At 37.4% G+C, this 14126-nt stretch overlaps 1 protein-coding gene and 1 long non-coding RNA gene across 2 annotated transcripts in view; one reads left to right on the top strand and one right to left on the bottom strand.

Annotated features, from left to right (window-relative positions):
- LOC110371995 (uncharacterized) overlaps nucleotides 1–14126 on the top strand; it is a 190056-nt gene that overhangs the window by 160666 nt on the left and 15264 nt on the right. The window contains exon 9 of the mRNA XM_021328494.3: nucleotides 12929–13400. Within this exon, the coding sequence (XP_021184169.3) occupies nucleotides 12929–13400 (472 nt within the window). The remainder of the gene's footprint in view (nucleotides 1–12928; nucleotides 13401–14126) is intronic.
- Nucleotides 3994–7440, bottom strand: LOC135117165 (uncharacterized). Its single transcript, XR_010276672.1, has 2 exons — nucleotides 7271–7440; nucleotides 3994–4498 (listed from the first exon to the last, which is right to left on the bottom strand). It is a non-coding gene; the product is annotated as an uncharacterized LOC135117165 (long non-coding RNA).

Raw genomic sequence — 14126 nt, forward strand, 5'->3', positions numbered from 1 at the left:
TGGAATTATTACTTTGTTGTCATTGATCTGGTTTTTAAGATGACCTCGTAGTAGAAAGGCTAACTTTTTTTAACTAACAATTCTTAAGGAGAGACCAGCGCGCAATGTTTTCATAACAGATGAATCAGTCCTGTTAATTTGTGGTCGTGGTATAGTAAGACATTCGCTGACGTCCATTTTCCCGAATAACATGACTCAAGTTGAACCTTAGTCACGATATCATGGAAAGGATAGAAAATACCTTCTCAGCCAATCTGCTTAAAATATGTTTTGCAAGATGATAGAAATGCTTGTTACCGTGAAGCGTAGAACAACTGCCAGTTAGATAATGTTATCTATGTCAAATAAAGGTGTTTTGATCACAGGTATTTACGTGAATGGATTAATCTTCGGTACCTACTACTATTGCAAATGTTCTACAGTTAATAAACAGAAATGTAACCCATGACATGTCTATTGTAAACAACAAATTGAATTGTAATGTTTCAAACAACTAAGCCAGGAGATAGCTCATAAACCGTACAAACACGAGTGGAAAACATTTTATAACTTGTTTGAGTTTCTCAAGCGTAAATGAAATGAAACGAAGCGTACACCTATTGAAATTCTGAGAAGTTCACAAACGCTCTCGGGTTTATTTACACAGGTCTTTGTACAAACGGGCGGCTGGTAACGGGCCTCTTATCAGCGCTGCAACCAGGCTATCGACTGCCGTGTTTGTATTTTGTTATCTACAAATTCCCACCTCTATGCAAGTTATCTAAGAACGCAAACCTTTGTGTGATAAAACACCTATTTTTAGTAGATTATCACAAGTCGTGATGTTGTGTTCGTTATACATTATCTTGAACGTGATTCGGTATAGATATGCACATAGTTATCTCAATGATTAACAACTTATCATTGTTATTTGGAACGCGAGACATTACACACACAAGTAGGTTGATAAAACATGAACGTGTTCTACTTGGAATATTGCCGTTTTTTCATCGTTGTATATGTGCAAATTACAGAGCATTAGTTATTAGTGTGTAACTGCTAACTCGATTAGCACAAGGCCAAAACAAGGTATGCGACCTCTTTGCTTGTTTTACGAAAAAAAAACGCTTCACGAACTGGTTTTTGCCTCGCAGTTTACCTATTACCTACGTGTTGGCAAGTATCCGCCTGCCCGCATGACGAGACAGACCGATAAAAACAACTACTAATAACGACACGATACAAATTGTTATGCATGATCTACATAAACAAAAAAGTAATTAAGTTTTTTAACTGTGCCCGCAATCAATCGTCGAGTAAACAAAAAAAACCACTCGCCTTCTTAGAAGTACTTTATCGTTTTTTGTTGCTATTATAGCACACATCTTACTATCTAATTAATGTAAATGAGTTATGTATACATAAACATGTGAAGATCGAAAATAGCAATTGACTTAGATTATTTTTTAATGCAAATTCCTTTGGTTAAACATGAATTTTATTTATGTGACCTGCGAGCTGAACTCTTTGTGTTATTTATAAAGCAAACGTAGAACGTATAGCTTGTCACGGAATAGTTGGGACTGTGCCAAATCGTTAGCGCGTTGTAAAATGTTTTCAGTATGTTGGTCAACGATCGCTATTTGTTTATACCTACCTATTAAAACAATGCATGTTCCTATACTACCGAGCTAAGTGTGTCGATTGATTAATTATCTTCGTTAATGTAGACTGTTCATTTGATTCAGTTGTCTCATTATTCCCCATCGTTCCATCTCTAAATAAATTATGTTATTAATCATGTAGACTGTTCTTTACGAATGACCCCCCATAGTCATTCGTGTGTCAAATATTCAAAGATGATAAGCAAATAGCTTATTCCTTTTATTTCAAAACACTTACGTAAGCCTCCATTGTTTTATCAAAACCAAGAAGTAGGTGTTTTCTTGGAATGAATATGATTTCCGTGTTATTGTCATGCATTTCGATAAATGTTTCACTGACAATCATTGTTTTTGAATGTTTGTTATTATTATAAGTGAAAAACAATATTTTCGAAAGGAAGTTCTTACTCACTGGAAATTGTGCTATCGTAAATATCCAATTCTACGAATCTGAAAGCCATGTGTTCATTGTTGTTAATTAAAAATAGATTAGTGCGTAAGTACAATGTAAATAGCTGGTCAAATATTTACATTCTAATAGGCTAATGTTTATTTGTGTCCACTTAAATGATTTGCTGTCGTTCAGCTGTTTGATTATGTAAATCGGGTGCCGTGATTAGCGACATCTGCCCTTCCTGTTCAATAATGCGGGGACATGGGGTGCTATAGACGCAGTGGAAGACAGGACGGGTGCACACGAGCGTCAGGTGCTGGTGAGGGGTCGGCTCCCCATCTGCTTACCCCGCGTGCACACCCGCGCCGTTCACTTGTTGCTACGTAGTGCTACGTCGCCGCCGCTAGACTGCCGCACACGTCCCCCCGCGCACCCTTTCCTCCGTACACCACTTCCCTTCCCCGCGCATTTTAGTTCTTTGTGCGCCACTGAGGCTTTTGCACGTCTGTGCTGTGCCACATTACGTTCGCAACGAATCATTTTGACATAGTCGTGAATTGTACATAATATAACATAGATAGTCTATAGCCAATTGGAATTTGTGAGTGTGTGCTGGTGATTTCCTGATATTTGACCGCAACTTAGTACACTTTTGGAAGGATTTGAAGCTGTTGGAATACCTAACCACAAGGAATTATTCGTGAAATATCTGTGATAGTGACTTAGGTCATTTGTGTGGTTAACGGTCACCGAAGAATATTGTGTCTGAAATAATAGAAATTGAAGTGATTAATTGTAACTTGACGAAGCTGTTAATATTAACGCTGCAAGAAGATATTGAAATATAGTGTTTAGTCAACTGTCACTTGTAAGTACCTATACGTTATATAATTAAATTCTAAATTTAGAAGGCCCTGAATTGAGTGACACAACATTATTTAAACTGTTAAAAGGTTTAGGTCATCTACCTGCTTTCGTAACGCCTATTTTTGAATTATCGGTGTCCGTTTTTTTCTTTTTTACCTACCCTAGTGCATTTTATGATAAATTAAATTATTTACTGACTATTTGTTCAAAGTCCACTTAGACCTTAATTTACAAGTTCGAAGGTTAACGTGAACTCGTAAAAATCTTATTCAACTTTATCTAAACGACAATAATTAACGCAGCGCATTAGATTTAATTGTTTTGAGCGTTATTATGCGTCTTAGATCTAGTATGCACGCACACCAACGTCATTAAGTACATGCTAACTATAAGATAATGCTGTAAAACTGTGCTAATTACCTTGTACGTTACTGACATTACCTGTTAGATAATCGCATACCTAACGAGCAATCAGATCATAGTGCTGCGCGCTCACGATAAATAACTAGTTATTTATTACGTTACGTTACTGCCAGTCGTGCACCGAATGACCTTTCATATCGTCTATGTTATCGAGAATGCTTTCCGAGTGTGCATTGTTACCGTAAACAGCGATTCCTTATCGAATAGCGTGTTTTATCGCTCTATTGTTTATTGTAGAGTGACCCGTAGTGTTTGTTCTAATTCCTTGATAGTGGTAATCGGTTATTCATAGCTTTTCCGTAATTCAATTTCACGGGGTGTATTTAAACAACAACAGTTATTTTTGCAAACTACTGCCGTGACTAGCTCAACGGTACTGGAAATAAAGTGGGATAATAAATCAATTTAAAAAACGACACGCGATATAGCAAGAGGTTGTTACCTATCTAAACTAAAGAACTTCGGTCTTATTATATTACTCATTCATTTAATTAACTACATAGAGCAATATACATACTAAATAGGTAGTTGTAAATCTTTTAATCGAAAATTCCAGGGCCGTTCTGCTTATCGAAGTGCTTTTAATATTTTACGATTAAAATGTCTCGTGATGAATTCAAATAGGTTGTATGTATAGGAGGTATGGGATTAAAAGAAATAATATACTAATTTGATATTGAAATATTTATTCTATACTTTAAATGGTACTTGGAAGCAATACGTCCGTCTAACAAGATCCCGTGACGCAGTGTGTGTAGAGTTAAATAAACAGTAGATTGTTCAGATAGAACAAAGAACAATGTTATCGAAAGTTAGGGGTATTTGTTTTTGCTTTATATAATCCAACACGCCCCCTCAAAAATTAATCCCTAACTTTTAGTCATTCGTTAGTTTACTATACAGTATCTAGTCTACAATTCAACATTACAAAGTGAATACCAACTTATAAATACGACGTAACATATTATACTTCCAAGTAAGGTCTGGGACAACTGTACAATAATGGTCCAACATTTGCTGCACAGGATCAGGAAACCCAGAAAACCTGATCAGACCATTTCATAATGAAATTGTACTTAAATTAAAACTTATTCTATACCCAATCCTTTTCTCAGTCTTATAAAAGACACGACTGGTAAAGGTTTTGTCAACAAGTCTGCCAACTGGTTACCTGTGGAAATATAATTTAATTTTATTACATTTTTCTCAACTTGTTCTCTAGAGAAATGATATTTTATATCTATGTGTTTGGACCTTTTATGACTTGTTGGATTATTAGCTATGCTAATACATCCGTTATTATCTTCATATAAAATAATGGGCTTATTAATTTTAAGTTTATGCTTTCTGCCAGAGACTTAAGCCATAATGCTTCTTTAACAGCTTCATATAAAGCCATATATTCGGATTCAGTAGACGAGACCGCTACTGATGTTTGTCTCTTTGTACACCATGTAATTGTATTTTGATCAAATAATTTAAACACATATCCAGTAGTGCTTTTCCTATCATTACAATCGTACACCCCAATCTGAGTCGACATATCCACTTAGGATGTTATTGTAATTATTTCTTGTATATGTTAACTTCAAATCAATTGTGCCTTTGATATATCTTAAAACTCGCTTTAAGCATAACCACAATTCTTTATTGTTCTTATTTGTGTACCGACTTAAAATATTTACGCATGTACTTAAGTCCGGACGCGTACAAAGCATAATGTACATTAAACAACCGATCAGGTGACGGCATGGTGCGTCACACTTCTTATCAGCGTTAAGAGCTTCATAGTTTAATTTAAGCTCCATCGGTGTGTTTATAGGATTGCAATCACTCATATTAAATTTATTCAAAACGGTTTTAATGTAAGCACTTTGGTCTAAAGTAATTTTATCATGGTGTCTCTATTTTAATGCCCAAAAATAATTTGATATCGTGTAAGTCGGTCATTTCTGAATTTAGTCATTAAATATGCTTTGAAATTATTCATTGTTTGCAAATCTGCACATGCTATAACTAAATCATCGACGTACAAGATTACGTAAATATTTTTAGAAATGTCTCCTTTACCTTTCATATATATACACCTATCTACTGGGGAGTTCTGAAAACCTATTTCTTTGAGACATTGTTCAAATGTTTCGTACCAACATCTAGCTGATTGTTTTAAGCCATAAAGAGCTTTGTTTAATTTGCATACGTAATTATCTTTACATTTTACACCTTCAGGAACTTTCATGTAGATTTCTTCCTTTAGTGTACCATTTAGAAATGCTGTTTTACATCCATATGATGAATCAGTAAATTATATTGATTTGCGTAGCTAATTAAGAATCTAAAGCTTGCTATTCTAGCAACTGGTGCAAATGTTTCATTATAATCACTAAGATATTCTTGACTGAAACCTCTAGCGACAAGACGTGCCTTATATCTTGAAGGTTGACCTGAAACGTCATTTTAATAGTGAATATCCATTTACAGTCTACAATATTTTTATTTAATGGTTTTGGTACTAATGTCCATGTATTATTTTTCTTAAGAGAATTGAGTTCTTCTCTGACTGCTTTTTCCCACTGATTCCTATCGTTCAGAGATTTAATTTCATTTAATGATTTTGGTATATTACTTGTGATGGATAACGCACTATAGACATCATAGTCATTTTCATTATATGATTTACGCGAACATGTTTTCAGTCTTTCACTTCTTCGTAAATTTAAAAATTCATCAGGTTTATCCTGATTTTTGTGTTTCAAACTACTCTCAGATTCATTTTCAGGTTCATTCGGTATTTCATGACTACCGATTTTTCGAATTTTACTTGTACTGCATTCATCAGATTGAGAGCTATCTGATTTAGGGCCAGAACTATGAGACTTATAAGACACTGATTTTGTTACGGAGTCATTATCAGTTTCGTCTTGGGAATATGTATTATTACTCCGTTCAGGTCGTAATGAAGGCCTAGATTCGATAAAATTAGTCTCATCAATTACAACGTCCCTTACAGTTTCATATTTTTCGAATTCTGTATTCCAAACTTTATAACCATTGGGTTCATAACCTACCAGTATTCCTTTCCACGACCTATTGTCAAATTTGTTTTACTGGTTTTATTATGAACATATACAGTTGAACCGAAAACTCTGAGATTTTTAACGCTTGGTTTCCTATCATGCCACATCTCGTATGGTGTCTTTGATTGACTTAAAGCTTTCGTAGGCGTAATATTTATTAAATAAACTGCAGTTAAAACTGCATTTCCCCAAAACGTTTTGATGCTTTAGTGCCATTTAACATAGCACGAGCTTTTTCTGTTATTGTGCGAACCATACGTTCTGCAACACCATTTAACTGTGGGGTCCTAGGAACTGTTAAATGATAGCTTATGCCTCTTTCTACAGTAGTTTTTCATTTCGGTGGATAAGTATTCACCACCGTTATCACTATAAAGATTTACTACTTTGAAATTGAATTTAGCCTCACTTTTAGCGACATAGTCTTTAAAAGCTGTAAACACTTCTGATTTGTAAGTTAACATATACACCACACAATAATGTGTGTATTCATCAACAAATAAAACAAAATAATTTCTGTTATCTATTGTTGGAGGTGTTATAGGACCACAAACATCTGAATGCACAATAAACAGAGGGCGTTTAATGTAACTTTTGTCTTTAACTTTATTAAAAGGCAGGCGAGTCTGCTTCCCATTTATGCATGCTTCACACAACTTATCATTTGGAGTTACGGTATTTATTTCATCTAAGTCATCAATCATATTATGACATTTTAACTGCAGGAATTTAGTTTTACTTATATGTCCTAGGCGTTGATGCCATAATTCATATTTATTTTCATTAACATAACATGCTTGGGAAGCGGATTCCCTTTATTACTGGTATTTTAAACTCTAGAACTATAAGATTATTCAATGTCTTACCTTTCATGATGATTTTACCTTCCTTTGTAATTTGTGTGCCTTTGTCATCAAATATTATGGTGAATCCTGCTTGCTGCATCTTTGATACCGATATTAAATTATATGGTACTTCGGCACAGAACAATACATTTGTAAGTATTCCTTGCACCTGTTTGACTGATAAGATTTATGTTTCCTTTTAGTTGCTGAAATAAATGTATTGTTTTTAGCTACTGAAATTTTTAAAGGAGGATTTAAACATTCAAACGATGTGAAGAGATCATCTCTATTTGTGATGTGATCAGACGCTCCTGAATCTAATAGGAATTTAATTGTCGAGTGGTCTTTTTCATAATGGTATGCGCTTGTCATGAACGCAAATCCTGAAAAAGAAGAATTCGAGGTCGTTCCTCTTGCAGGGCAATAGTTTGGACTTGTCTTGTCCTTTCTGGGGCATTGTTTTGTATATTTGTCTGTCTTTTGAAATAGAAACAATCCTGTTTCTTGTGTCCTTTGCGTCCACAGTAATGACATTTCACAAATTTTTGTTTGTTTGTTTTCTTGAATGTTGTATTCTTCAAATAGTTTTGTTTTGTGCGATTGTATCTGTTTTATTATATTTTTCTTCAACATGGAGTATCTTTAAACTGGTATCACGACTCTCGTTTTAATTTTACTTCGTGATCTAATAGTCTAGTTTTACAAAACCGAGAGTGATATTTTCTTCAGATAGTGTCTCAATTGCAGTGATAACGCCATCATATGTATTCGGAGAGTAAGTAATAAATGAGCTACTTTGTCCGTTTCCTCTAATTTAGCTCCAGCAGCTGATAATTCTGTCAGCAGATCGTCAAATGTTGAGAAGTGTTTGATCAAGGGTATATCGGCTTTTAATTTTAATCCCAATAATTGTTTTCTCAGCGCTAATTGAGTTGCTACACTTTTCCTTTCATAGATCGCGTCAAAATGTTTAAAACTGCTTGAGCAGTCCCATTTTCATTAATATAATTAAGATATGAGTCCGCCAAATATTCGACTATAATACTTTTGGCTGCCTTATTATTCTTTTCCCACTCAGCGGATCGCGTTCCAGGAATTTCTTCGTCAATAACACTGAGCAAGTTTAACTCTGAAAGCAGTGTACGAATTCTAAATTTCCATACACTGTACTTTTCTCCATTAAAAGGCTTAATGTTTCTTTTCACTTTTTCCATTGTCACAACTTTATTTTTATTTACAACTATGCACTTTACTGTCACTACGCACTACTGAATGTTCTCACTACTAAATGTCCTTTTTCGCACTGGGCCCATAACCTATAGGAGGTATGGGATTAAAAGAAATAATATACTAATTTGATATTGAAATATTTATTCTATACTTTAAATGGTACTTGGAAGCAATACGTCCGTCTAACAAGATCCCGTGACGCAGTGTGTGTAGAGTTAAATAAACAGTAGATTGTTCAGATAGAACAAAGAACAATGTTATCGAAAGTTAGGGGTATTTGTTTTTGCTTTATATAATCCAACAGTATGTATAAAGTATGCGATACGAGTGTATTGTCTATGCTGGAAATCAAGAATTCCGGTCACGAACAATCGGGACACGTCGTGAGATGCGAGGGAGATTGCAGCGCGCTCGCCTCCGTGCGCTTTCAATAGCACATTGCGCAATTTACTGCACGAGCTGCGCCACTCGTGATATCTGGCTACACTACATCTTCAAGGTGGTATTGCATTCTGAAGTCACGATAACTGATGCACCACAAACACCCTTCAACATTGTAGATGGCATGTTCTTACATTTTGTAGAAGCAATAAAATAAATAACCCAAAAGGAAATCGACCATTTCAGCTGTATATGGACGAGACCGGCTTCCGTAAGCGTCGGTCACACGCCTAACGATCCAAAAGTAGGTTGATATGTATTTCAAAAGCGAATGTTGACTCGATGTCGAATAAGTAATTTGCGAGCTTCGTTTAGAAAGTGAGATTCAGCTGCGGTTTGCGGCGCACTACTCTAATTTGAGGCAATAGAAACAATATTACGTTAACATACGGTATCTTATGTAACTAGATGTAGATTGTTTAATTGCATATTACGGAGAAAGCTTTGTACCCATAGTCACAATCAAATGTCCTATTAACGGTTGTTCTCGGAGTGGAAGTGTTTCATTACACGGTCGGCGAGTCGAAACGCTCCAGTGGTTTTAACGAGATGCCTTTGAGTCTGCATCGCGCTCAGATAACACGGTAACAGGTTATTTGAGATTATTGACGTACGAGTAAAACCTCTTTGTCTACCACTTCATGTTAGTGTTATACTTTAGCGTGTAATTTGCACCAAACAGAAATTGTTCGCGTGACGTTTCGCACGCTCTTATAGTTTTAGCATCTACTTGGCCTTTACATTACACGAAGTATTGTTTAAATAACAATAACTCCGAGAACAAAAAACGTTCATATCGTGTGATTTCACAGTCCTACATAAACTGCATTCAGCGATGCGTTTAATGTTCCACATCTAATAGGCTTTTACGTAATTTCCCGTCATTAGTTGCTCGCTTACCTGTATAACCCTCAATACCAATTCCGTGGCTCAAGGAATATTGGAACGTTTGATTGATCGTTGCCAGTCACGCGCTCGACTTCCTAAGTAGTCGTGAGCACATAATATGTTCTACCTACATAATACTGCGCCTACACCGCTCTGGTTCGAAATGGTCTGATGATTTTGACCTTTTGACCTCATCAAGTATCATCATAATAGAATGGTGAAACTCAATTGACGCGTTCTTGTTTGAATGAACACTTAAAAGGTTGACGTAATGGCAACTATAGGCGTATTAGGCTTGCGGTTAACGATTCTTGGAAAACCTGCAAACGTAGTTAGCTAATGGCACAGTAAACGGTATAGCGCATAAATGAATAATTCAAAACCGCACAAATACGTTATGCGCTTATTTACACGAGCATCACTACTGGAAATTTGCAAAGTGAGTTGTTTATTTAAACGGATTGTGATGTCCTATTTATTGGCAATGTGTGGAAAGATCTGCTGCATACTGCCACTACTACACAACTGCAATACTCGTATTAAAATGTATGCATTTGTTGGAGAGGTTGGTGCAATAGTCGTGAGTAACGGCTGCCGGACCCGCCCTTCATGAATAATTCAAATTGTCGTGGTCAGGATTTACTGCGCGAGGTAGAGCTGCAAGCGGCCGCGCTTCTCAGAGCCTTCGTGTCAACTTTTTGCCCTTCCTTTCGATCTAATGAAAAGCTCTCTCACCGGTTCCGCCTCGGCGTTTGTCTTGTCAATCAGACGCTGTCGTTCTGCGACGTTGCCGCACTTCCCCATCGAGTTATTTGTTACCCCATTGTCCCCTCCCGCTGATCACTGTCGCATTGTTTCACAACTTTTGTTTACATTCGTTCAATGGTCGTTTGTTTGTAAAGCGGCAGGTTTGTTTTCTCCGCCTCGTGTATTCTTTTAACATTGTAAACAGCTGCGGTTTGTTGAATTTCTTGTTATCGAATATTGTTGACTAAAACAACTATCGTTTCATTTGCAGTAACACTATCGTGGCCATTGTGATTTGCAATTCTTTTTATCTATACGCCTACTCGAGTGCATTTATATGCCGCGTATTACATCACTGTTTGTTTTACGATTAGATTAGCATTTATATTTGCCTGTGACGTTTAATTAAGTATTTGCAATTCCAAGGTTTAGATAACGTCTACTCGGCATGTTGTTTTGACAGTTAAAAGTGGAGTGAAGGTCCAATAGCTCAGGTAATTGGAGTGGGTCGTACGGCGATTAGTGTTAAATTACTAAGTATTTTAAGTCGGATCATTAATTTGGTGTAGGTGCGAACGTGTGGTGCGTCACCATAACAGGAAAGGAATGTTGCTGGGGGCTGTTAGCGAAGCGTAGTAGATTTCGCTGTAACCGGTTCTCAACACGGCGCGCCGGTGAGTAATCTTCGGATGCATTAAAAATGGCGGCTCGAGCGCAACCATATCGCGATACATTATCATATCATTATGCGCCGGCTGAGATGAGATCTCCCGGCTCACGCACCCCGTGAATAATGACCAGCTGTAGGCAGCACACAATCGCCAGTTTCTTCTCTGTTAATGTTTGTTATGAATAATTATTTATGCGATTATGTAGATGAGGATCCTCGTTAACAGCTCTCTCATTAAAATTCCATTGTTGTTCGCTCGACATGCAGGCTCGCTCTTTTGTGTAGGTGTCGTTTCGAATTCAGTGGATAAGTGTGTATGTAAGTAGGTATGTATTAATATTCACCTACGTACACGTGCTGATAAATTGCCTTAAAAACTAATTTAATTGCATTTTCATAGTTTAGGTATCCGAATAAAGGCATTCGTATTAATGTCTATGTTACAAGTAAGAAGGTATAACTCGCTTACCTACTTAAATAGCAATTTGCATAATTTGTATGCAAAATGCTTTATGAATCACCTTGATGTCCATACCTATAGTCGCGTGCTGGCTGCCTTTACTTTTATCGGTCGTTTTTTCTGCATGTTTATGGAAATTAAAATGCAATCGCGTGTTAATAACAAGAAAAACCTCGAGAAATGCGCGTTTGTAAGATTATTACTTAGGAAGGAATTTATTTTTTGCTCGTGCAGTTTAATGTTCGCTGCTTCTGATTATTTTATTAGCAATTAAGTAGTTGTGCTATTACCTACATTCATAGCCATTAGTAGATATAATTGTATGTAACATCTGGAATAATTCATGACATGACCCATGATGAAGTAGATTGTTGCCTTTCCCAAATAAAAGTCAGAGTAGTCTTCTTCGGTAAGTTATTGTGTTAGTAATTTGTATACGTATGACGTGTCACCCCGGGATTTTATCACATTGTCCTCGTTCTGGTGGAGCGCCAAATGTCCGGGCAGTCGCTGGCGGCTCTGCTTGGCGCGTCTCCAGACGTCATTCACGTACGGCCGGTCGGGCCCGACTGCCAACAGCCAACATGTTACTTCCACCAGCTCTACCCACGCCGCCATATCTCTTCATGACCTTATCTTCCTGTTCCGGTTAATGTGTTATGAAATATTTTATTTACCTACTCATTTGGATCATTTAATATTGTGCCAATAACGTCACACGAGTGATTTACATGTCTGTTGAGTATGTATTCAGTCAAGTGGTTGCGCAATCGTCAATTGGTTATTCACGTGTGCATACATAATACACAACTGTTTAACTACATTTTAAAAGCAAATGTTTACTTACTTCGGCCTAAAATAAAAATTCAAATGTTGCAATGCCTTTCTCTTGATGCTAATCTAATTGTACTTACCAACCATACAATACATTATTTTTTACGTACTTATTTATATGCGTGGGTGTAGTGTAGTGTGAATGGGCTTACTTTGGCTCCGTCCCAAACGTGCCGACACGACCGACGGACTGAACACTGACGTCAGCCGTTTGAAAATATGCAGCTGGCAGCTCGTTGATAACACAATATTAATCCGTTTTGACAGCGAGACACGGGTACCGGCTTTGATAAATTATTTTGAAAACTCGCAATTCCAGATGATTTGTTTTACATGTGGAAACCGTTATTACTCTCAACCCTTTGCTCTTTAGATTTGCAGTTCTAACAGTTTTTTTCTATTGTTACAGGTGTCTCAGAAAGTGTGAGTGCAAGTGATGTCGTCGAAGTCAGTGAGGAAACCGACAAGTGCGTGAAACAGGAGGAAGTGAAGGCGAGTGAGTGTGAAGTGAAGAGTGAAGTGAGTGCGGTCGCGGATGGTGTTGCCAGCGCCGTGGCCTCCGAGGAGGACGACTGTGTGATAGTGTGCGCGCGAGATGCGGACGATAGGTCCGACTCGGGAGTGAGCGGAGTCCGGTCGGGCGGCTCGGCCAGTTCGGTGGAGGAGCGCGAGTGGCGCGGCATGGCGCACGGCTACGGCGGAGGCCCCCCGCCGCCCCTGCTGCACCTGCCTCCCCCGCCACCGCCCACGCTCTACCCCAGCGAGCTGCTGTGGAAGCAGCGGTATCAGCCGCCGATCCACGCGCCGCTGCATCATGCCATCGCGGATGATTACCTCGCGGCGGCAACCTACGATAGAGAGAGACATGAAAGACTGCTACGGTGAGTTCCCTTGCATCCAGTCCTAGTCCACGTCAAATAACTTTGTCCCTCTGAAGTTGGCCTTTTGACACCTAGTAGATTTGAATGTTGCAATCACTAGCAAACTTTGGAGTCACAAAGTTATTTGACGTGAGCTTAAAGCGCCTACACAGTAGTCTCAGTGTGTAGATAGGTCCGTGATCTGAATAGTGAAAAGGAAATGAAATTCGGTGAAATACTCGTCGTGCACTAGAACTAAATTCAAACTCAATTTTACACGGAGGTAGTTATTTAAGTATCCTTCATTACTGACATTCCTTAGAAAATTATAAATGTTTTTGAAATGGTAAAAATGCCTAGCATTAAGCTCTATCGATAGGATATCAAAGCTAGATATGATTTGATCTGAAGGTAATGAGCTAACTCTCACTTATTATTAGCTCGGCCTACTAGAGTCAACGAAGGTCAACGAACCTCAATAAACTTCAATACTATGTGTTTTATTGGGTCGATGTAAACACAAACCACAAAATTATTGGGAATTGAAATGAGATTACATTATACAAAAAACCCCATTTGTACAAACGTACATATAAAACCGCAAATATGGTTCAGGCACATAAATATCAAAGTTTTAATACCTCAGCAATTAAATTAATTTCTTGGCAATTGTGCTCACGAGTAATTTAACTTTTTCCTGTGTAAAACGTAGCATTTGTTAGATTGTTTACAATGAGTCAGCACTTT

Source organism: Helicoverpa armigera, chromosome 7 (assembly GCF_030705265.1).
Source record: "Helicoverpa armigera isolate CAAS_96S chromosome 7, ASM3070526v1, whole genome shotgun sequence".
Taxonomy (NCBI): domain Eukaryota; kingdom Metazoa; phylum Arthropoda; class Insecta; order Lepidoptera; family Noctuidae; genus Helicoverpa; species Helicoverpa armigera.